Below are 25,200 nucleotides of genomic sequence, written 5' to 3'. Positions count from 1 at the left end.
CGACTGAAAACTAAAGGGGACAGAGCGTTTGCTGTCAGGGCCCCGAGGCTCTGGAACAGCCTGCCCGAGGAAATCAGGTCGGCTGAGTCAGTGAACTCTTTTAAGTCCCTTCTTAAAACATACTTTTATAGGAGAGCTTTTCCCGATCTTATTTGACTTTATTTTATCCCTTTTATTTTATTGTATTTTACTAATTTTATATTAAATTTTCATGCTCTTATCTTTTTTTGTATTATTCTTTACACTTGTTAAAGTACTTTGTAACTTGTTTTTGAAAAGTGCTCTACAAATAAGGATTACTTGTGTTATACTAATCAGTGAAAGTCTGTTGTATTTAGGTGTAGCATCAGAGGAGGGACCTGGGGCTAAATGAGTAACAACATTTAATAAAAAAAAAAACTAAACTTTCTATGTTTTGTTTAAAACATGATGGTTTTACAACTGTGTGTTTTCTTTTTCTGCCCTTGTGAAGCACTTTGCAACATGGATTTTGAAAGGTTCTCTCTCAATAAAGATTATTATTATTATTATTATTATTATTACTACTACACAATACTGTGGACATGTTGTCATTAACTATACAGTACACAAACACTCACTGAGGGACAGGCAAAGAGTTCACAGTAAAAGTATTTTGTTTATGTTTTCCAAACTAAAGACCTGGAAATGTTTCATCCTTTTAATTTACTTTCAAGACCTGTACTGGGACCACGTTTACCTCATTTTGTAGGCAGATGTTGATTTGATTGTGATAGCCTTCTAAATAGTCGACCAGGCCTTGTCTGCAAGAAGACATACAACGAGAGACAGTGAGAAATGAAAAATGACACGAGACCAGACTAGAGATACAACTAATATAAAACTTAAATACTAGATATAGAAAAACTCATCATTTTCTTTATAACATAATTTCCCCACTAGAAAACAAAATCTTAAGATCTATAACTACATGTTCTTTCTGACATTTTCGCATCCAGTGTAGGAATCTCATACCTGGTGATATTCTCCTTGAATGGCCTGTCCACTTGGCCCAGATGCTTCTCTAAATCAATAGGAGAATTGTCATCTTCCGCCTAAACAAAAGCAGTCAAGATTTACCAACCAAGCCTATAAAATGACAGGTAAGCAGGTGCCAAAAACTCAGTAATACATCATCATTATAAATCACAGAGATTATCATTTCACTGGATGAGGATTATGTGTTGTCAGTTTCTAGCAGTGGGACAAAAGGTTAAAATGAATCTTAGTGGCACAACATGAAATTTATTATGTCATACTTCAGTAAAATTCTCCTATAAAGTTTGTATGAGCTCATATGTTTGATAGAGTGACTTACAGTGCGTGCCAGGTCTCTTCTCATGGTGGAGTGAGAGAGTAGTTGTAATGTGATCTCATTCTCCCACTTCCTGCAGTTCTGGACATACTCATGGCTGCCTAGGCTGTGTTTACTGTGGCACGGAGCAACAGAGGGGCAAGGGTATATGTTGTTAAGGACAATAAGTTAGCAGTTATTGAAAAATAAGAACACAGAAACTACTTTTTCAGTGGAGTGAGGGATGGATTGTGTTATTTTTCATAACTGAATATAGAGTGGATTATCCGTCTTATACCATGGATACATCCCGAATACGGTAAACTAATATTTTTGATAATTGTTTAGTCTATATTTCGGGGAGCCCACTATTTACATTGTGTTGCATTATTGTGTGAAAGGTTTTGAGGCCACTCTGTAGAGCCATGTGGTTTCAGTAAAGAATATTTCTAAAAAAAACCACATTACTAAAAAGTCAATTTCTGTTAAAAAAAAAAAAGCCAACCAATATCCTCTGTCAGGCAGTCAGAGAGAGGCTACTGTAGGCACAAAAGTTTCAGGAAAAAATTACAAAAGCCTGTATACAAGGTATTCAGTTTCTGCTGCTTTACTAAGCTATCACCGGTGTGGCTGAGGACTCTGACTAATTTATCTGCTAAGAAAAAATATAACCAACATTTTGGGATTTGGCAGATGATACATGGCTTCAGGCCCCATCCTGAGAGGGCTGTTTTTACTATGATTACAGTAGAAGCAGTGATGAAGTGTTGAACCCAATCCATAATAAATGTGATTTACAGGTATTTATACAATGGTTCTGTGTGCTTTCCTCAAAGAAGCAGAGAACAAAAAATGCAACAGGCAAAAGAGAATTTCAACCGTCTCCAGTTAATGATTTATGGGCATTCTCAGTATTGCTAGTGCAAGTTTGTAAATAATAGTTACAGTATATGCTCACACAGCATACGCAACATTCATCTGTTCATCACGTATGATTAGAACAGATTACTTATGCGTCTTTGAACATTTGGGTGTACTGGGCCTTTAAGTCCTGGTATGGGAGTAACCATTCCCATGTATCCCAGATTAGAGGGAGAAGAGAATTTCCAAGGCGGAGGAGGGCACGGGGCGAGAAAAAGAAACATCCGCCAGTCTTCTTTGTACAAGATTTTGAGGGGATAGGATACCAAGATAAGAGTGAAAAAGTTAAACCGAGGGGAGAGAGACATTAAAAGAGAGAGGGTGAGACAATCTCCCAATTCCTAAAATGTTTTTTTCTCCAACAGCAGTAACATTACTTCATTTGTTTGTGTGTACTCACTTCTGCAGTACCTCCTCCTTGCCACAGACTTTGAGCAGGTAGCTGGAGAAATCGACCTGGTCCAGGTCATCGTGGACCCAGCAGAGAGTCTGACTGATTAACAACTCCACCGGAGAACTCACTGAAGAAGGAGGAAAGGATGGAGAGATGGATGATGAAGGAGACAGTGACAGAGGCAGATAAGGCAGGACAGAGGGTGAGATCAGGGATATTGATGAAAGAAAGGGAAACCACATGAGACCGGTGTCAGTGGTTGATGAAAAGAGAGGATGAAATGATGGAAGGAAAGGGGAATGATGGAAAAGAGCAAAAAAAGAGAGAGAATAAGAACAAAACATAAACAATGAAAGGCAACTAAAAACAAATGGGAAGCAATATGATACAAGGTGTATGAACAAGAAATGGCTTTGTGGTTGTTCAGGTAAAGGAACTGGGGAAAGTTTATCCCAATCATGTACAAATTTAATTAGAGTTATCAGAGGTCAAGTACCAGTCATGTCATGTTACAATATCATACAATTTTCCCATTTAGGAGAGTCTTATTCAAAATGACCATGCAGAGTTTTGGCCTATTATAATAGACAGATATTTGCTAATCTGAGAACTTAACTCTAGACCTTACAGTTATCATAATATCTCTCTCAATGCAAACCATCCTGCTATGTTTTGAACGGCTCATGTATCATGTCGAATCAAACACGCTCTGAAATCAAAGCTATGCCTTGTGTTGTGGGATGATATTAAGTGGGGGGATTTGGGGTCAGCTCTAGGTGTTTGTGTATGCTCCGATATCTGATGTGTCTGGCCAAGGGAAGACTGGGTGGAGAACGTAACCGGATACAGTAGATTATTCGACTGTTTAGCTACTTCTACAGAGGTTTTAGCGCACTCTTAACCTTGCATATAAACAAACACGGGCAGACTGATACAAGGACAGATACAGACACATCTCAGCTTTGGACTGAGCACTCAGGTTACTTAATAGATGTTCACATAGACACACAGAGAAGGAGACCACCACTGGCTCTGGCAACAGCAGACCTCCACCCTTCAGAGGAATGCTGCGTTTTTTCTTACTGCTTAGACCAGTAGCTTTAGCTTCACGTTCCTTATGCTTGTGTGGCCATGATGGTGGTGGTCGCTGGAGTCATGCATGGGTTTCGTAACAAAGCAATTAGACAGGCTATGCCTCATTTTGAGGTGGTAAGGGAATTCTTAGCATTTTTTGAAGGCACCAGTTAAAAGCATGCCATTCACACATGGTTGGGAAATGGTGATGTGCGCGCGCACACACACACACACAGTCTGACAGTTGAACTTGTTGCAGAAGCAGAAATCTCTGTTCAGTCTCTCTCACGTAGGAATTAGATCATTCCTCTTTTGCATATGAAATATGTTGGTCCTGCTGGCCATTTATCAGAATCAGAGACATAAGGAGACATAAGGAGGCTTTAACTTCATGCAAAGTCATGATTAAAGCATACTGTAATAGCTTCAGTGAGTTCATGAGCCTGTTATCCTTGACAAATAGGAACACCTGGAGACAGATGGAGACTGTAACAAGGTGCATCAGCCCTTTAACTGTTATCATGGTCTACTGGCTGTTACAGCTTTTTAAAATTGTACTTTAATTAATACTACGTTGGCAGTTTATTAGGCACACACCAATAAGTAAAGTTTTGTTAAAACTGTGACAAACTGCGGATTAGCAACATTTTTATGCCAGAATTTATCACCAGGTAAAGTCTTATAGGCCTCCTGCCTCATGTGAAATGATTCAGACAATGATTGAATGTACATTTTTGTGTGTGTGTGTATATATATATGTATGTATGTATGTATGTATGTATGTATGTATGTATGTATGTATGTATGTATATATAAGTGTGCAAATAAATGAAAAGATGTGACACGCATTGCTAATTAATTTCATCTTTGTGTATTTGCACAAGTATCATGAATATTTTTTGAACCTTGAGGTTGAAAATGTTCAAAGTTCTTGGCTTCTCATCTGAAATGAGAAACATGATTGTGTTCCCTCCTCTCCAAGACCCTCTCAGCCGCAGACAGTATCCTGAGCCCAACACCCAGCATTTCTTTCCTGTAATCTATTTTACAATATATTAAATTTTCTGTCTCATCTAATTTTTTCTATGCACATTTACCGCTGTCTTTGTTCACAAATCTCATCCTTTAATTTCTGTCTTTATAGTGAAGTTTTCCCTCCCCCCCCCAATTCTTTTTCTCTCTGCTCCTACTCTCCTTCCGCCTTCTCACTGCATTCTCTTCTTTTTTGCATTGCTTTTTCCCCTCTCTCACTCCTTCCATCTCCCCTATTCAGCCACAGTATGTTAGGAATCCCCAGAAGCCTAGTAGTTCACAGCCAAGCCCTGGATGAATCAAGTGTCTTTCCTTCTGACTGCTCTCTAGAAAAAGGGTAAAGGCAAGGACGAAACAACAGAATGACACTATAACAAGAGATATTTTTTCGGGCTATATATTTCAACTATTCATTATTAGCAAATCTTCTAAAACAACATCATTCTTTACTCAACCGATTCTGTCATTGTTCTTTTCCACATAATTGCACAAGGCTAACAGCAACAAGTAAATGCAATAACCTTTTGCAATACTGACTAAAAGTTGCACAATTTAGCTATTCCCACAGCAGATAAAAGTCAGAAAGAAAAGACTGGTGAGTTAAGGAGAAGATGATAAGAGAAAACAGTGGGAGAATACAACAGTGGGAGAAAAATAGAAAAAGAAAAGACAGAAAAGATGACAGAAGTGTGACGTAAGAGAAAAGCAGACAAGGAGAGAGAGGACATTTATCATGTCTCATTTTCATCTGTAAAGTGACGATAGGATTGACAGATTTAGGAAGATAGAAGAGCAACACAAAGAGGTGAAGAAAAGAAAGACAGATAAGGAGATGCAGCAAGGAAACAGGAAATAAATATTGTCATGCAAAAGAAGGGAGGGAAGACAAACTGAAGGAAAAATGAGAAATGGGAGATCGGACAACAAAGGTAAAATGGAAAAAGAAAAACAACAGAAAGAGTGCAGGAGAACAACCAAGATCCTTCTATCTAATAGAACTGAGGACTATCGTTGACTGCTGACAACATAGGAAGTCAACCAGGAAACAACGAAGGAGACATCATACTAGGAAAGCGTATCTAGGAAGTGACCAGGGCAGTGGGAGGAAGTGAACTCCTGAGACGAGATAAATAAGGAGTTAACGCAGGAAACTGGGAAGGTACAAATAGGATGTAGAATGAGTATAGTAGTAAATATACTTCCTATGGGTTGTTGCTGTCTGGGTCAGTAGGACAGTCTGTTATATATACACTCACTAGAAAGTGCTGAGGACTTTCCCCACACACACACAATGGTGATTCTCAGGGACCCACATAGACAGCGGTGAACTTGGTCACACAGTTGGGATAATATGTCTAACAAAAAAGCCGAGGGGATTGGCTGGCAGCCTGCAGTGTGCTTGGCTTCATATCCCAGAAGACATGTCAATCACAGTGGTTGTACTTTTGTATGTGTATAACGAGGGCTTAGCAAATAACAGCTCTCCAAAGACCCAGGGAAGGAAACCAAAAATCTAAGGGAGCCCTTCAAAAAAAAAAAAAGAAAAAGAAAAGAAAACTAGTCTCCAGTCCCTTTTGCCCAATATGGCAAAACTATGGTGAGGGGACAAACCTTTATTTGTGTGGAAAAGGAACGTAGTGTACTTCCCACGACAGAAAAAAATGAAAAGAAAAGACGAGGTGGGGAGTGGGTAAAGAGTTTGGCATCTGTGAATGTCGTTTCCTCCTTCAGAGCTCTCATATCTGCAATCTGAGCTGCTCGCTCTTAAAGACAAAGGGGGTACAAGGTTTCTTTTTTGGCTGACTTAAATGCGATGCTGTACCATCTGTATAGAGGATTTTCTACACTTCTTAACACTGGGCCATACTACGTCCATTTTAGAAGAAAAAAAAAATTGCTGTTCAACATCTCTAATACGCAGGGGAGGAACACATAAACTGCATAATTTTAAAGCTCAACAGCATAATTCAAATACAAACCGTGAGAATTCCCTCATTTGCAGTTTCCAGCAAATGAAATATCCTGACATCAGGATTTATACTGGGTAGGGTTAGGTGAAAAATCTGCCAAATTCTCTTTTCTTTTATCCTGTTAAGAACAGGTTCAAAGATGGTTCATACGATAAACAGGTTTTTGTAACTGGATGCTTACCGTCACAGGTGAAAGTTACAGGCTGCTGAGATTCTGAGATTTCAATAGAAACCTTGACAGAGCAGCTATTGTCACCTCCACTGTCTCTCTGGGTGATGACAGGACTGAGGATGTAGCCGGGGTTGGTGGACATGTCGCCATGAGGGAATTTGGAGCGCAGACTGGTGGGGGGGGGGAAAAAATCACAACAGAGCAGAGTCAACACTTGTTCACCCGCATATTTTGGTCTGCTTGGCCAGTGAAAACACATCATGGGCAACCAGAGCCAGCCTGGCATACGGATCAGATTTCTTGGATGAAACTATTAGATAAATGGGCAGTATAACAAGAAAATGGGATGGAAAAGAGAAAGAGAGGAGGAAAATCAAATCTGAGAAAAGACCCAAATTGACATAGCCTCCATGCTCAATAAGTCATCATCACTGCCTGTAACCAGGATTCTATGATATTGTTGGCTTGGGTATATGGGAGGGTAAACAATATGATGAAAACAATTTGAAAGCTTTATGTTCCTTTTAATTGAAAACTATGTAGAGCAGTGACGTTGCGGACTCCATTATTGTAATGGAAGTGGATTCCCTGAACGCAGCTTCATCATCACTCCACCCAAACTAACTACTGGAGTGAGAGGTTCTGTACAGGCTCAGAAAACTAACAGCTTTCTAAGACATGCAATTATGTGTATATATGCATGAAAATGTGTAAGCATGTATTTACACTCAATTACAAACAAGAAAGAAAAATGCTATTATGACGCCCTAGGGCTGGCAATGTTGGTCTCTGGTCTACCACAGACTGAAATATCTCAACAACTACTAAATGGATTGCAATAAAATTTTGTACAGACATTCGTGGTTCCCAGGGAATGAATCCTAATGTCTTTGGTGATCCCCTGACTTTGTCTGTAGCGCCACCAGCAGCAATAGCAGCAAAATGAATAACATTCCCATCAGCCTTAGTTATACTTTGTGTTTAATGCCTATTCACAAATGTTAGTATTATAAACAAAGGTGGTTAACATGGTAAACATTATACCTGCTTAATATCAGCATGTTAGCGTGTTGCTGCTAACATTCAGTTCAAAGTGCCGCTAGCATGGCTGTAGACACGCCATTTGTATATGGGGATGTGTATTCTGCATCATTTTAAAGCAAAAGGGCAGGAATAGTGCAAAACATTTAGGAATTCATTTAATTTTTGTTGTTTATTTTAATGTAAAATCTGGAGTTATACACATATAAATCTAATTATATTAACCCAAAACAAAAAAACACTATCATTATGGTTACAACATTAAGTCAACTAAGTACAAGGCACTTATGTCTTGTCATCATTTCTTTAGATTATATATCCGGAAGGTCTCCCTTTACTGGTAGGAAACTGACTAACCAAGGGCTGGTTAGTCAGTTTCCTACCAGTAAGGGGAAGGCACTCATTACCAGTATTGTATTGGCATTGAGGTGACTACATTTCCAATTAAGATTGGTAGGAGAATTAATCAACATTTGTTATTTGTAATTGTACTTCTATTTTAGTTTTTGTATTTAATTTTAGTTTTACAGCCACTGTCACAACGACAATAATCTTTTCCTATAGGTGGCAGATGTTTGCTCCTTCTCAGTTTGTGAGACAGTTCCATAAGGTGCTTCACATCTATAAAATGTGATTATTGACGTCAAAACAAAGCACTCAAACAAGCAAAGAAGGTCAATAATAGTCAAAGTAGAGCTTTATTTGCATGGCAACAGGAAGGATCTTACGTTTCTACGTCTTCACAGAAGGCAACAACCTCCAGGTTTTGAGCATCCTGTTCTTCCAGGGCGGCATTCTTCACCAAACCTTTTCCTTTTCCCTTGTCCTATAGGAGCAAAAGAGTCAGACACACACAAACAGTCAGAGAACTAGAAAAATACATACAGGTAACATGCTTACATACTTACAGCTGAACCAGGCCAGATGGAGACAAGTGTCACGGCACAAATGAACTCCTTATATCAGTTTAACAGGACTGACTGTGGACAACAAAGCTTATTGTCTTTTTGGTGATTTGTGTTTGTAGAATGCTGAAGGGTTTTCATTAAAAAAATAAATAAATAAAAACCTTCAGAGCTATGAATCTTACAGATGAATAAACATGTCAGCATGGGCTTGACACAAAGAAACACACACAGGGGTCTCCGATCTTTTATACCTTTGTCTCATAAATTGTGAAAAAGCATTAGATTCACACTTAATAAAGCTTTTATGTTTTTAGGGGTAAATGTGGATTAAAACAGTCCGTAACAATTATACACTGCAGAGGCAGAGCTGGCATTCTCTTATATTGACAACAAAGTCAAAAATTTTATATATATATAATTTTTTTTAACATAAAGACACTCAAGAAGTGAGTTGAACAAGTTGTAAGAGTTGTTAGTCTCTCTTGCTCTTCCTCTCACACAGCCACTCAAATCCAGTTGCCGGGAACTCGCAGTTACACTCTGCTTTTAAATACTGTCTTACTGCTAGCGGCTGAGGAATGTGCTTCCTGTGGCACAGGAAATGAGAAGTGAAAGGGTCCCGCCCCTTCCTGCGCCAGGCTCTGGGCTGTCTGCAAAAGTGCTCTGTCATGGCGTAGAAATCTGTGACTCTGACATCACTCCCAACGAGGGAGAGAGAGGCAACGAAGAAAATGGAGAGAGAGTAAAGGAAATGTCTGGAATGTCATAATAGTTCATTCCTCCCCTCAGAGACTCTGGTAGATTTTGAACCCAGTGTTTTTTTTCATGGCATCAAGGGGGCTTAGAGCTGACGTTTCATGTGCAATGACAAGGAAATGGGACAACTAGAGTGTCAGGTATTGTTCCTTCTAACCAAAATAATGGTATTATTTAAATGACAGATAATTTCGCAAAGAATAGTTGCTATTGCAATAAATCAATTTGTAGATTTTCTGTCATCATATTCATTTGTTTTGGAATCACACTCAGCCAGTAATGACATTCATCAAATTATTTCATGTCATGATTTCAAACTACACCATACAGAAAATGAATGTTAAACAGTGAAGAACATTATATGGATTCCTGTTAGAAGTTGTGTTTCCATCAATTAAGCGCATTTTGAAGTGTTGCCCTTTCTCTCAACTTTTGAGCAAAAAAAATAATCAATATAAAAAATCCTCCATTTCCCATTAAAGTTCTTATTCTCGCTTGAAATGGTTTTTTCCTTTTTTGAAAAAGATTTAATGCACTAAATGGGAAATGGAAACACCTTTGCAGAATAAGTTCTGATGTAGCGAACATTTAACTCACATGACGGATCAGCTGTTTCCACTGTCAGCATCTTCCCGGATAGTCCCATAACGCGCCACAACATTATAATAATTGCAATTTTTGTTCTGTTTTGACAGCTTGAAACATGGCCAATACTAGCTGACATGAAAGAACAATTGCAATTTTTTGGAACACATTCCTGAAGACCTCTCCATTTTTCTCAGAGACATGGTCCTCAGGTAGAAGCAACTGGTTTTCTTTCCAGTTTGCAACCTCTACTTCTTGTTTATTACAGCCATAGGTAACGTCAACTTCTAACGAAACAATGCTTTGCGTAGCCAAGGGCTGAAGGATTTGGGGGAAAAAAAGCTAATTGAGATTTTTCTCTCAGATATTGTCTATGAAGATTCTCAGTCATCCAGGTCATAGTTATCCAACGAAGGTTAAAATCAAGGGCAACTGGACTTGGTTGAAGATACTGGAAGACATTTCGTCCCTCATCCAAAGGACTTCTTCAGTTCTGACTGACTGGCAGGGAAACTCAGCTATTAGAAGCTATTAGTGTTCCTGGAACACTAACGAACCAGCGGTATCGATGACCCGGGCCAACGACCCCACTGAGGTTAAATAGCTGAGTTTCCCTGCCAGTCAGTCAGAACTGAAGAAGTCCTTTGGATGAGGGACGAAACGTCTTCCAGTATCTTCAACCAAGTCCAGTTGCCCTTCATTTTAACCTTCGTTGGATACTCTCAGATATTGCGATTACGATTCGATTTGCGATTTTTTTATTGAAGTTTTGCTAAAGTTCAATATTCAGTCTATTTTTGATGGAAGATGCGTCAAGCAGCACAGAGCAGATGAACAAGGCAGGAAGTCAGACACAGAATGGCTGAGAGAATCCAGTCGATTTTCAAAATAAAACACCCATTTCAGACTCCTGATCTTACATCAACAATAAACACAGTTAAAACAATCAAAAGAAAGAAATAATTTAACTAAGTAGCCTACTTAAGCACAAAAATCAAGGACAACTTAACAAATAAGCAAAATCTGAACAAGTCAGCAAAATCAGACAGGCAAAACGCTCTTATTCTGAAATGCTCGATGTCGATAGGTAATGTTAGCGTGCACAGAGCGGAACAGAACAGGCTCATAGTTGAAGCACACAAAATGACAAATTAACAAAGCATTAACAACGTGTAGGCTAAACGCTCAGCTGCTGAAACACTTCAGTGTGAGTTGATGCCAGACAAAACCGCAGCTGGCGCCATTATCTCACATTTTCCTCTACTTTCGTTTTTTTGTAAAATGTACACGCCCTGTGCCCACTCTGATTGGTCACCGTCTTCGATTAGCTAATCACGTTCTTTCAAATCGCAATTTCGATTTTGAAAACGTTTAATTGTTCAGCCCTAACGTAGCCTAGTTTATTCGCTCCATACTAGTTGGAAATGCACCTAATTCGCATTCTTTTTATTTTGACATTTCAAAAGTTCGCTAAAATTCGCTTGACAATTAGATGGAAACAAGGCTGGGGACACAATATTAGGGCTGCAACTAACAAGAATATTCATTGTTGTTTATTCTGATAATTATTTTCTTAATTAATCGATTCATTGTTTGGTGTATTAAATGTCAGAAAAGTGAAAAATTTCAATCACACTTTTTCCAGACCCAAAGGTGTTTCTTCAGTAGTGTTGTTTTGTCTGACCAACAATCCAAAACTTTTGAATCCTCATTTTGGAGAATCTGATACCAAAGAATGTTTGACATTTTCTGCAATTAAGTGATTTAAGTTAGAAACAAAGCATGAATAGTTTTATGTCAGTATCTTATTGTAGAAGCTGGAGTCACACGTTTCATAATTAATTATGTCTCACTCTGGAGCAAGAAAACTAAGTGATGGTGGAAACCCTGGACACACATGGCTCTTCTCCAGACTTGAATCTTGCCAATATAGACATTTGTCAGGTCAGTAATATATTACAGAGCTCTCAGCGGGTTTGGAAAGTATGGAAAAATAACTTTTGACAGGGTCCATGTCTTGTCTGTCTGAATGGAAAAATGCATCAAGAAAATTCATCATGAGAAAGTTGGAAGAAACACTTTCACGTGTTGTGAATTCAATCAATGGTGAGTTTAAAAAAAGCTAATATCATCAATATAATATGTATATTGTGTAAAACTAGACATCTGTAAAATAGACAGTGAGAGTTCAAAGTCCTAACAGAGTGTGAAAAGACTCTGCGTCACACGTTCCACAACTGACCTTTGTGGATCATCTAAACAGTCATTTCTGTTTAGGTTTCTGTCATCAACCAGATCAAACTACTGGTCACATACCACAGTTTACTCTCTGTGACCTTGAAAATCAACCATAATAAAGGTTTATAATCTTCTTGTACAGTCAGTGTGTTCTCAGTGTTACAGTCAGTACCGTGACACATCACAGTAAAAGCAGAGCAAGGATCAGTCAACGTGTGAATCATATGAAGACTTTCCCATGACTTCAGACACCAGGAGCCCTCCGTCCGGGTCCAACAAAATCGATAGTGTGAAACAAAGACGGGCCTGTCCCACTGTACAGCCTGCTGACTGTGTTTGTGTGTGTGTGTGTTGTAGTGTGACAGTTAGCTAGCTCAGTCTCGTTGGAATATCTGCCCATGTTTGTTTTTGCTGAAGCAGTCCTGACTCAAAACATAAACACTGCTAGTGTGCTGTTAGTCTCTATTCTCATTGGCTTTCTAATGTTTTCCCCCAGTCTCTCTATCATCCTTACTTTCTCTCTCCCTGTTTTTTAATCTTTCACCATCTTTTTTTCTCTTTCTCTCTCCCTCCGTCTCTGTCACTTCACTCTGTTCATTTATTATTCTGTTGCTGTTTTTCAAATATAGAATGGTATGTGCAAATAGCAATATTGAACCACTAACAGCATTTCAGCTAAAATATTTTTAAAAATTGGTGACAGAAATGGTGCAGGCAGGATCCCAGTCTCATCTCTCTTGCAGGTGGTTTGGTGTCAGGCTTGGCCTCCTTTCCAAGCTCCATGCTGACTGAGATTTCTATCTCCTGGTGTTAAGTCAGGTCAGCTTGCCGCTTTGAACAAGAGATCTATGCTCTTGTGGCTGCATAGTTATGGTCTAATTTATATCTTGGATTAACCTGCTGGATGTTGTGATCTTGGTAATTAGGGTTGGCATTATTTTTTTCATTTTAAATTGATTTTTATTTTGGCATTTTGCCTTTAATTGACATTGACAGGAAAAAAGGGGGAGAGAAAAAAGGGTCTGGCATGCAACAAAGATCCCTGGCAAAAATCGAACCAGGGACATTGAGGGTATCCTTACTCTTGACTGAAGAGAACTGTTACACAAACATTTTAGACATAATGAATGATGATTTTTTTTTCTTTATTAGTGGGGCTGCATCGAACAATCTCTGTTACCTCCTAAAATCTGACAAGCAGCCCGCCCTTCGTTCATTGCTTAGCCAGGTGTCTGGTAGGACTGGAACCAAATATTCGAGTATTCGATCGTTGGGTACACATTCGATCTTAATTTTTTACGCCTGACCTCCGCTCACAGCAGTGAACGGAACACTCCAGTTCACATAAAAGAGAAAATAAAATGAAGACCTCAGCAGTGTGGGAGTACAGAGTGATGACAATGGCAGTGTGGCCTGTTGTAGAAGATAACATCTAGTTGGATATAAGTTAAAAGCAAAATTTGCGTAATACCATGTTGTTACGTTCCGCTACCAGAAATGAAGCTCATCCCGTCTGCTCTCCCTGGACCCCCACAGGGCTAAACTATTCCCGCATTCTGACCTGGACCCCCCCTTCATCTCCCCTCCAACCTGGTCTTGCAGCATCTAGTCTTCCACTCTGCCTTGCTCATCCCCGGCTCGGGATCCGATCCCTTCAACCCTGCAAAAAATATTCCTCTTTTATCTAACTCCAGTCTCCTCCCTCTCTTAGTCCTGCACTTGGGACTACTAGCCTAGCCTTAACAAAGTTAAAACAAAGTTACACGTTTTGGTTAATAATTTCATGTTTAAGTTAGCCTACGCAATGAGAATAAAGACACAGAGCTCTATGTCTTTTTCTCTCTCACAGACACAGACTTACGCACTCATGCCCGCCGATCTCTCTCCCCCATCAGATTCTCCCTCACTCATGTCATTGCCAGAACTTCTTGCGCATTTTTCCTTATTATGATGTTCGGCTTCCATCCATTAAATGGATATCTGTAGCTCGTGAAATGAATATTCGTCTAAGCAATCGCCATAATGCGATCGGATTAAGGTTCTCACTACCAGAATTAAGACCCGTCGGCTTCCACACTAAAGGTTTTAGGAAAAGCAGTTATGCTATCCCTCGAGTTCAAAAGAAAAAATCATGGTTAGCTTGAGGACCTTTGTGGTGTCTCCTGTGGGACACAGACATGCAAGAAGGCCTGACTGAGTACAGTAGCAGAACTGAAAGGCTTGACCAACCACTGGTGGCTGGTGGTAACTCCCAGCCTAACATCAGTATTGAGTTACACATCTAGACATTAGACACCTACTTGCCTCTCTGTGACAGGCTAATGAAAATTACCCCAGACTGTCCACAGCAAACCAGAACTCAAATATTCACAAGCCACTGTCATTATCTGAACAGCCTACACGTTTTTTTAAATTGGGAAGCTGTACAGCAACATATGGCAGTTAACTAAGTTTTTAGTACTCAAACTTCCAATCTCTGAGAAAAAAATGTAATCAGTAGCTTGAAACAGAGAAAGAAGTCCACATTTATCATCTAAATTCAGGCATTTTTCTGGCACTCAACCTGCAAATAACATGCAAGTCTCAACTTAGTATAAGCACAATGTACTACAATTACTTCAGGCTTCATTTTACAACATAACTATGTGCGGGAAATACTGAGTGATGCTGTCATGCTGATCCAGCACTTACTGTATTGCGATGTAGATGGATTTTAATGGGTTGTGATTGCGAATTCTCAGCGACCTCTAACTGTCAGCTGAAATGTTTGAATGTTTTTCTGAACACTTGCATACAGCTCCATCGATGAGATGTAGCGCCTGTGAGAACTCTGTGGTAGACATCAGAGGAACCAGCTGTTCAGAAAACACAAATCAACTTCTTCTTTCGATCAGGAAGTGTCTGATGGCTAACTCACACTTCCTGTGATAAACTGAAACTCCGGGTTTAAACAACTGTGGTTCAAGGCACATAATGACTGACTGATTAATATTACTTGTTTGTGATAAGGTACAGACACAAAGTTCTCACCAATCTTGACACTCACAGAAATATTTTTTCTCTGAAACATTGCCTAATTCAACCTATTCCCTAAACACTTGTTAGCAAGGTTTTAATCATGTGCATTAGTAACTGTTTTCTACCTGTTTCCTCACTCCATCTTCCACAATGCATCTCCTGTTTTCTGCCAGTAAACAAGGTCAAAGGTTAGGAGACACCAAGCTGTTTGCCCAGTGACTCACACAGTTAACTGGAATCCATGCCACATCCTGCGCTACAACATCATCTAACCGTGCACTCCGTCTAGTGAAACAAAATTTAAAAAGTGTTAATATGCTGCAGCATACTGGTGCTAAGGCGTAATTAGATGATAAAAGAAAATGGGGTAGAGTCTGGAGTGGGACGGTATGAAGGTGTTAAGAGATGTAAAAGAGCTTCCAGAGGTCTATTTGTCTGTGGGGGAAGGAGAGATTTGATTGTGTATTTGGTTGGAAAAATATACAGTGCATGCTGGCATACCATAAGTTTACCACATACACACAGTGATCTTAAATCACAGCACATGTTCAGATAAAAATCAGCAGGTCATTTTGAAGGAACAATGCAAAAAACAGGTATAGGCATGCTCACTCAATCTGAGCAAAAGTGTGTTTTAACACTAGTAGCCAAAACATAATCTAGTTGACTGGTTTATCTTACTCATTACATGATCTCCATCAACCACACCAATAACAACAATACTGTGAATCATCAGTATTGTGTTACTGAAAATCTGGTACTGTTAAAGTCAGGAGTCCTAATTATAAAATAGAAGTGTACAATTAATATCTATTGACACATAAAATTAAGAGCTGTATATTGTAGAAACAAGTAGCAAAATATTGACTAAAGAATGTGCAAATATTCACAGTATAAAGAAAAATAGTGTGTGCAAGGTGCAAAAATTATTCATTCCAGACTACTGTATGTATGAAGATATCTGACAAAACTCCTTACCATTTGTTCTCTGGATGTGAAGTCTACTACACAAACCAAAATAAAAAACAACAACAACAAAAAAAAATCTGAATCAAGTGGAAGTACACTTTTGTACACTATTGTGAGGATAAGTAATATGAACCTGTGTTGTCCTAAACCAGACATGGTGACGTGTGGTAAATGACGCAATAACAGTGTTGCTTTGTAAACAGTGAGAACCAGGTCCGAACAGGCATTGGTGCTGTGATGCATGACGGCTGAACTGCAGATAGAGCTATTTGTTTGACTGCTGATTATCACCAACTTACAGCTTTATATCCAAAGGCCAAAGCAAGGGATTAGTAGCCAGGCACCACGGGCAGTCAGTGAATGGTAGGAGGAAGACTGATGGAGGGTGAAAGAAAAGGTAGACACCAGTAAAGTGTTAGGTGAAAAAATTAATTGAGAGACTGTGAATACAGATGAAGAGATTGTAAACACAGAAAGAGAAAGAAAAATAAAGATACAGAGGGAATAGAGAGGCAAATAGACAACAAAGACTAAAATAAGAGATAGTAGATAGTGTGGTTCTGAGAAAGTCTCAAAGTTCAAGCTCATTTGTTCCACTGTATACCCCTCTGCCCACACTACCACATCTTACACAACACTCTTGCCAACCACAACAAGGCTTGAAAACATCAGACTGACTTACACCCATCCAAACACTCATCTTGGAAATTAATGGTATAGAAAAAAAAAAATAAAACTTCTAGGACACATAACTACAAGTGAAACAACAGGGAAAAAACATTACAATCATGACTGTTGAATTCTGACGTTTGATAAGAAAGTTTGTCCACTCTTACATCTACTTTTCAGTGCAATAGGAGTTAAATGCATGTACATGGGTAAATAAAAGAATATTTGTTCCTTTTAATATAAGCAGATTCTGTAAGGCTTCTGTTAGGCCACATGCGATGCCAAGTTTTAGGAAAGTCTGACACATTAACATGTGACATTACATGCAACTCGTACCAAGACTGTATCCACAATCCATTCCTCAACATTTGTCAAGGTTATGGCCAGCAACCTAGCAGTGTTTGCTTCCTCAGCGAGACTCAAATGTTTTCTTAAAGTTTCCTGATGCTGGTGGAGATGTAATGTTTTTGGAAGAGAATAGAAATAATTTATGTGGCTTGGACAGTTTACACTTTAAACCACAATATGGCTCAAACCAGTATTTCTGAATATGTTGCCGGGCAGTGGAGGATTTCATTAAGCTTTTGGAGTAAGGGTTAAGAGATATCTGATGTCTGGATCTGTTCAGTAACTCAACACCAGTGTCTCTAACTGATCAGCCTACACGTAGACGGTAGTTATTTTTATCTGTTGTACTTTGATATAAACAGGAGGTAGGTTTTTATGGTTATCGCTGACATTTCTTGATGGGAAGCTGGTGCAATAAAGCATTTGCTCTACAATCAGCTATTATAATAATTAGTTTAATAACAGTATAATACATGCCTTCTTAACAGCACAGATTTTAAAGCAGGTTCCTGTCAATCTGTCAGACTTACATTATTCTAATGTCCATAATTGCTTTTTGTATGTCCTCTGGGTTTGATTTTGTAACACAGCTCATGAACGCAATGCTCTTTGGCAAGTTACTCTTGTAAGTGAGCTTATATTTCTGGAATCTCTAACAGCATACTGCATCAATGCAGTGCTCCGTAGTCTTTTCAAAGTCTACATTTTTAACAGTACCACACAATGATAAAGTAACTTTACCAACAAAAAAAACAAGATACATTCACTAGCAAGATTTACCTAGCAAAAGCAAGTCTTTTTAAGCAAATCTATTTAATTTCACAGAGAAATGAGTTGAAACCAGAGGATGTCTGAAACCGTAGGAAAAACATATAACAATCTACAAAATAACTGAATGCATTGACAAATGTTTCTGCAGCAATGTATGCACATGTAGGCAAAAACCATGCAAAACTATAGTTTGGTATTTTAAGGGGAAACTATTTACAGGGGACCACAATGTTTTAGGGAGCTTTCACACCTGCCTCATTTAGTTTGGTTGAATCGCACTAGAGTTAATTTTCCCCCTTGGTGCGGTTTGTTTGGGCAGGTGTGAATGCAGCAATCGCACTCGGATGCGTGCCAAAAGCAGACCAAACAAGCATACCGAGACCACCTCTTCAAGGTGGTCGCGTTACACAGACGTACAGGTAACGTGTTGATGGGACAGCTTTGGCAATTGTCATCCTGCATCATCAGGACCCACGTGGGGAAATCAAACTCCGGTGACTGACAAGTTTGTGCAGCACTTTAAGCTTCTGATCTGAATCGCAAAGACCTCACGAAGTAATAATTTATTATAAGCATGATTAGTAATACTAGACAGCAGATCGACCGCATAGCCTATTATGAATAATAACGTAAAAACAGGACATGTACAGTAATAATTCGGGGCTTATTCGCCTAGAGTATACTGTGGTATCGCTTTCACACATTTTTTTTTACAGACTTAATGAACTGACAGGGTAAACGGAATACTACTTGCCCTCTTTTTTAAACACATTTTAACCTATTAATCAGGGAAATACCCGCACTGACAAGTAGGGTATACCTTATAAAATGATTTTCATAAACATAGCGGCTTATACAGATCAATTATAAGATCGGTGAACACGTCGCTGTCAGCAGATGGATTTATTAGTGGTTTAGCTTTGGAAATAATGCTCAGATCACATCTCTGCTATCATAAAATCCTGTGTTTGGTTAGTTTGCTTTCACACCACAAGCGAACCGCACCAGAGTTCGTTTGAAAGCTTACCAAGACCTCCTTGAAGAGGTGGTCTCGGTATGCTTGTTTGGTCCGCTTTTGGTGTGCACCCGAGTGCGATTGCTGCATTCACACCTGCCCAAACAAACCGCACCAACAGGGAAAACGAACTCGATTCAACCGAACTAAACGAAGCAGGTGTGAAAGCACCCTAAGTCTTCTTTAGAAAGCAAGGTCAAACCTTGACAACGCTCTACCCTCAACCAAGCTGTGTCATCACTGCCAACTTATTTGCTGTATACGTATGGTCCAATCAGGCAACTAGGAGAAAGCACCGTTTTCTAAAGACTTGTTATCTGGTTTAGTAGCTCCTGGTATTATAGTCTCTATGGCTTGAAGTCTAGTTCCACTCATATGTTCCAGTTCTTATGACCATCTAACAGACATCCCTCCCTCACTGCTTTCTAAATTGTTGTCTTTTCCTGTGCTGTTAAGATACTGGTATTGCAAGTTTTCAACTCTCTCATCACTTCTCTTATTGTGATGCACATACTGGAAGTCTTATTTGCCCATTTCACAGGATCTAATAACAGTTGCTCAAAGTACTGCATGCCACAGGGATTCAAACTTCATGGGAGTACAGCATCTCTATTTTAAATCTAAAAGAGAGGGGAGTTGTCACAAAAACTCATGAGCATGATTTCCTGGTTATTTTGGTGCTGCGATGGAGCACAAGGGGAGCTGTACGGGCTTGCCCACATTTATGACCACATTGGCGCCGAATGCCAGGCAAGCAGGTAGAACAAGGGGAGCAAGCAAACGCACATAACAACTCAACAACATTGTGAGTGAGTGTGAGTGCAGGGGGAAGTATGGGAAGAAAAAACTGAGCTAAAAGGGCTCAATTTCCACAACATGACAACCTGACCAGCAAAAGCAGGCTTGAAAATATGTAAACAAACACAGTTTGCCCTTTCAAAGAAACAGACATTCCTCTTCCCTGGAAGACACAGCTGGAAGTACAGACTGGTCAAGTTGTCTTTGAGGAGTGTTAAAGTGTATGTCTGTGGAGTCCCACACATGGACTTGAAAGACCAGGAAAAGGGGTGGGCAATCTGATGATTTTAGATCGATATGGTGATCTAAGGCTTCCTCAGTCTACTTTTCAGGCAAATGGTAGAGATAGCAGTATGTCCTGTTACTTCTATTTCCAAACTTCTCATAACGTCATTGACCAGCGATTTGTGCTATGTGACCAAACCAATAGAGTGATGTAGCCAACTAGATGGCTATGCTGATTGGATGAATTACTTATGTGGCTTTTTCTAGAGTGAAGTATTAAAAACAATGCAACCGAGTTGTAAGTACTTGAAAAGTGTTATTTTATGATTATGTTATCTTTTGGTTACAACAGAAGCCAAACTCAGGTTTAATCACCAGGTTTTAATTAAACTAGGGTTTTAATCACCACTGCGAAACATGTGTTGTGTCTTGGAATGGAATATTGTTATTATATTATAATGGCGCAAATTCAGAAATTCAGAGGCTATTTCAAGTCTGGCTCTAGCCTAGCATTTCAAAATTCAGAAAAAAAGACTGCTATTTAGATTGTGGACAGTAATTCCAATAAAATAGACTGACATTATTTTTTGCCCAGATCACCCACCCCTACCTTTAACAGTACATTTGAAAACTACCCTCAGCTGGTCATGTTTATGACCGGTTTCTTCAACATTTCTCTTCCCCTTTCTTTGAATGTACCATGATCTTTCCAAACACTGTGTTCAAATTGTTTCAAATTTCCTGGTTTTCCACAACTATGGGAAATTCTGGAAATAAGGGCCTTGTACATTGCTGTAAGTTTAATTATCACCCTGGTGTGAGAAACATACCACAGAGACTAATTCTTTGGTCATGACACAGACAAACACAATGAGCAGGAACTGGGCGTCTTGAAAGCCGCCAAAAAACTGACACAATGTGGAGTAATGCAAAGCAATATCTTAATAAGAAGGTCCCAGTATCGTTTTTATTGTTTGACTGTACACATTTCTACCAACTGCAGACTCAGTATGGTAGACTTAAATACAAGTCTTCTCTCAACTCTGAGATGCCAGCCAAATGACAGATGGTTGTTTAGTTGGCGGGGGGGTTAGAGGAAACAATATCCCATGCCATTTGCCCACAGCAATGTCCCAAATGAAGGTTCTAAATATTCATCACATGAAATTAGTTCACTTGTCTTGCATGGCAAACCCGAGCCACAAAAGTATGGTTGAGAGGACACTGTGGGGTGAAACAGTGGGTCGCTAACTACAGTGAAAAACTTAATTACAGGGAGCAGAAGTAAAGAGGATGTTTTGCTTGTGCTAGTGAATGACTGAGGAGTATACATGCAGTTGTAAGTAAGACTTTGATGGGTGTTTTGGCTGAGTGAGAAGATCCACCATCATCTGTTCTGACTAAACTTTACTGTCACTCGCTCATGTTGAAAGAGGTGAGGGTTTGTAGAGTAATATATTGTGCAATGAATAATTATGCAGTCAATAGTGTGAAAAGACAGGTTGCTGTTGGTAAATTTCCTTTTCAGTGGCTAATATTAAAAACACTGTAACTGAACGATGCAGCCACAGAATTCTTGACAGAACGGGACACAGGTGTGACTAATAACATTAATCATGACTGTTATTTAAGTCTCCCAGTAGACGTAGCCATTATGCCGGCATCCATAATACCAGGGTCCTGGGACTGGTCTAAATCTTACATTTTTCTCTATAGCATTTGCTATCCATGACCAGATACGCAACTATTAAAATAAAAGTTCAGAAAAACACAACCATAGGTATTAAGAGTTAACACTCAAAAACTCAGCTAATCTGCTTCAGATTTGTGGGGATGTGGTGGTTTGATCAGATTTGATTCACAGTGGTCTGATAACACAGCAAGCAAACAAACCCACTACTGTCATTACATTTTGATTAAAATATTGCTAAATCATGACAGCATGACTCCCGGCCACTTCAAACCAGTGAGAAAAGCGCAGACAGAATTTTCTTATGTAGAATAGCAAAGCTGTTCAAACGTTAGCAAAAAATGCACATAATAAAAGACTGATTGAAGAAATAGGTTTTCAGGGCCTTACATGTTAATAAATTTCCTGCTGTGACATGCCAAAATGTATAAATCTCCCTGGAATCTAAAGGTCAAACCCTTACATTTTACTGTGATCCTACCTGATTGTTTGGTTTGTGCTGGGTGGAGGTCCCTGGGATGTTGAGCGAGTGACTCCTAGTGACAGCCGCTCCTGTTGATGCTCTCCTGTGCTGTGAGCGAACTGACAGTGATGCTTTCGCCTCCAGTGGCGGGCTGCTGTTACTCGTGTTCCCTTCAGTCTCAAGCACTGCATCCCAAGGATCCCCTGCAGGAACTCCTGGTACTGTCTCTGCAGTGCCTCCTGATGCCAGGGATGCTTCCTCATTCTCAGCTTTACGCTTTGTAAGAGGGTCCAGATCCAGCCAGTCAATGCGGCTAATGCTAGTAGGTTCCGCCGCTGCTGGCTGCTGGGGTGGTGGGTTGGGTGCCAGAGAAGCTGTGCTCGCTTGAGAGGAATCTAGGTCAGTGCTGGCCGATTTGCCATTCTTCAAGTATTCTGAGGTGCTGGCAATCTTGTCAAATAGTTTGGCCATCTCAGGGTCCACGGCTGGCTGTGAGAATACCATGGCAGCAGCAGTCTGGATGGGAGTGAATGCCATAAAGGATGAAGGCGGTGCCGACATGGCCATGAAGGGCGATATGGTTGGAGTGAAGCCATTCTGAAATGTGCCTGGTTTGGGGAATGGAGCAGAGGGGAACATAGGGGTAGGCTGATGGGTGGGAGTAGACACATTGGAAGTAGATGGGGTGGACAGAACAGGAGCCCACTGGCTGCTCTGGAAAGGAGAGGAGCTGCAGGGATGGCCAGGGTAGGAGGCACTGAGGTTGAACCCCAGTAGTGACGAAGGGCGGGACACTTTGCTGTTAGACCCAAAGTTTTCATCCAGTAGGAGCTTTTCAAGTTCCTCATTGGTCAGCTTGTCCACATCAATATCCCTGAACTTGTCCTGCTCTGCCTGCTTCTTGGTCTCTGGGAAGACAATGAGGTCCTTCTCTGGTCTATTAGTAGAGGGTAAAGGTTGAGGAGCAGTAGTGGTGGATTTAGTTGGTTTTGGTTTCAACAAGGATGAAGATGGAGCAGATGAAGATGAGGATGTTGAAGCTGAAAGGGTGTGTCTCTTCTCCCTTTGCAATCTTGCTAAAGCCTCTTCCTCCATGCGGAGAGCTTCCTCTTTGCCCACAACCCCCTTTGGCTGGGGGACGTCCAGCTTGAACCCATTACCACTTGATATTTGGGCCATTCTGTCAACTGGGAGGTGCCATGAGTGTGACAGCTTTGAAGTTACCGTGGCCCAAAGGGGTTGCGTAGACAATCTTTAAACACCTAAAAAAAGGGGGGGAATCAAAATATTCAATCAAGAGGTGGTCAAATCGGTTCAAAGCAGTCTGTATATTATTTAGAAAAATGTTGAGATTATACTAGCAAATCAAAAAAAATGAAATATTTAGCTTTGACAAAGCAACTCACAGTCATCCAAAAATCCATTATCCACCTGCATGAATTAAGAGAGCATGTTGCACACAGTCACAATACTTTTGGGATCCATTTAATACTAACTGGATGTGTATAGAATCTATATTAAATATTGTTTACTGTTCAATATGTATGTCTGATGCTGTCTATGTATGATATTGTGCTAAATATAAACAATGTTACCCCACTGAGCTGAAAACAAAAATCATTAAAATCAAAGTAGAGAAAATTCAATTTAAAAAAAAGCTTGTTTACATGTACCTGGAAATGTCAGGTTAAATAAGCTTCATTTATACAGCACTTTTATACCACCATACCACAAATCCTTTCTTGTAAGGGATGACCCAGTCTTCCTCCTGAACCACAAGGGTCAGTTAATTGGCAGTTCTTTAACTGAGGTTCCCCTAGGCCTTGTTGCTGTAAACAGGGTTTGATTGCGTATTGACTGGCATTGTCATTTGTCCCATATGCATAGCCAATACTTTAGCTTGTTTTGGAGTCAAGGGCATCAATTAGGTCAAACAACCAGCACGACCCACATTACCAGCATGTTCATGACATTTAAATTTATCAGCTGTCTCACAGCAAGCTCTCCTCTATTGGTGTACCTTGACATTGCAAGGTGCACATTGCAGTTGTTTAACCAAACAAATGGAGCTGTCCACATTCCAAAAAAAGATTTAATCAAACAATTGCGCAAAATGATTTATCTGACTCACACCACTTATTGGCATGCAATAAACATACAAGTCTGTGTGCTATTGTGCAAGACAGCAACTTCCCTAATCATTTATTTTCAGTATTGATTTATCTGCCATTTATTTTCTCTCATATTAAGGTGATGACATCAAACCACTTGACGCCAAACAAGGGCATCTTCCATTCTTGATCATCTATTTATGTTTAGCCTATAGCAGGAAGGAGCCAAGAGTATCCCACGTCTATAAAATGAGAAAAACATTTCTGCAGTGAGTGTTTTGTGGTCCTAAAATGACACAGCGCCTTCTCAAAGCATCTATTCATCAGACGATCACAGCCCCAGGGTTGAGTGAGTTCCTTCCCTCCCCAAGCGTCACCGGCCTCTCCTGAGCTTCCCCTCCCATTGTGGTGGAGAAGGCTGGTTGTACTGGGGCTCAGGCTAGCCTAGCACTATTGTGCAGCTGAGGAATTTGGCATGCTAAACAGCCCGACGGATCTCTCTTTCTCTCTGGCTTTCTCTCACTCTGTTAGCATTATGTTAGCACCATGGCCCAAGATTGTCTTATCAGCTGCGCTAACACCAGCAGGCAGTGACAATGTGGCTGCATTCATCAAGCATTTGACGAGGAGAGCTTAGTGCCAACTTTGCAAGGAAAACAGCTTGGGAACACTAAATGCATCAAAAGAAAGGTCATCTTTTGGCACTTGCTGTCAGTGATG

The 25,200-nt window shown here is 39.9% G+C and overlaps 2 protein-coding genes across 8 annotated transcripts in view; both read right to left on the bottom strand.

Annotated features, from left to right (window-relative positions):
- Nucleotides 1-25,200, bottom strand: part of LOC123961955 (inositol hexakisphosphate and diphosphoinositol-pentakisphosphate kinase 2-like) — a 318,451-nt gene that overhangs the window by 185,772 nt on the left and 107,479 nt on the right. The window lies entirely within an intron of this gene.
- The window catches only part of pik3c2a (phosphatidylinositol-4-phosphate 3-kinase, catalytic subunit type 2 alpha), a gene marked incomplete in the record, with an annotated part of 51,480 nt that overhangs the window by 23,746 nt on the left and 2,534 nt on the right, over nucleotides 1-25,200 (bottom strand). Inside the window, 7 exon segments of the mRNA XM_046037789.1 lie at nucleotides 719-782; nucleotides 994-1,073; nucleotides 1,337-1,448; nucleotides 2,634-2,754; nucleotides 6,885-7,045; nucleotides 8,645-8,742; nucleotides 22,388-23,631. Coding sequence (XP_045893745.1) covers nucleotides 719-782; nucleotides 994-1,073; nucleotides 1,337-1,448; nucleotides 2,634-2,754; nucleotides 6,885-7,045; nucleotides 8,645-8,742; nucleotides 22,388-23,548 — 1,797 coding nt within the window.

This window comes from Micropterus dolomieu, linkage group LG22 (genome assembly GCF_021292245.1).
Source record: "Micropterus dolomieu isolate WLL.071019.BEF.003 ecotype Adirondacks linkage group LG22, ASM2129224v1, whole genome shotgun sequence".
Classification (NCBI taxonomy): Eukaryota; Metazoa; Chordata; class Actinopteri; order Centrarchiformes; family Centrarchidae; genus Micropterus; species Micropterus dolomieu.
The sequence above is the reverse complement of the archived record's forward strand: the minus strand, read 5'-3'. Positions and strand labels throughout refer to the sequence as shown.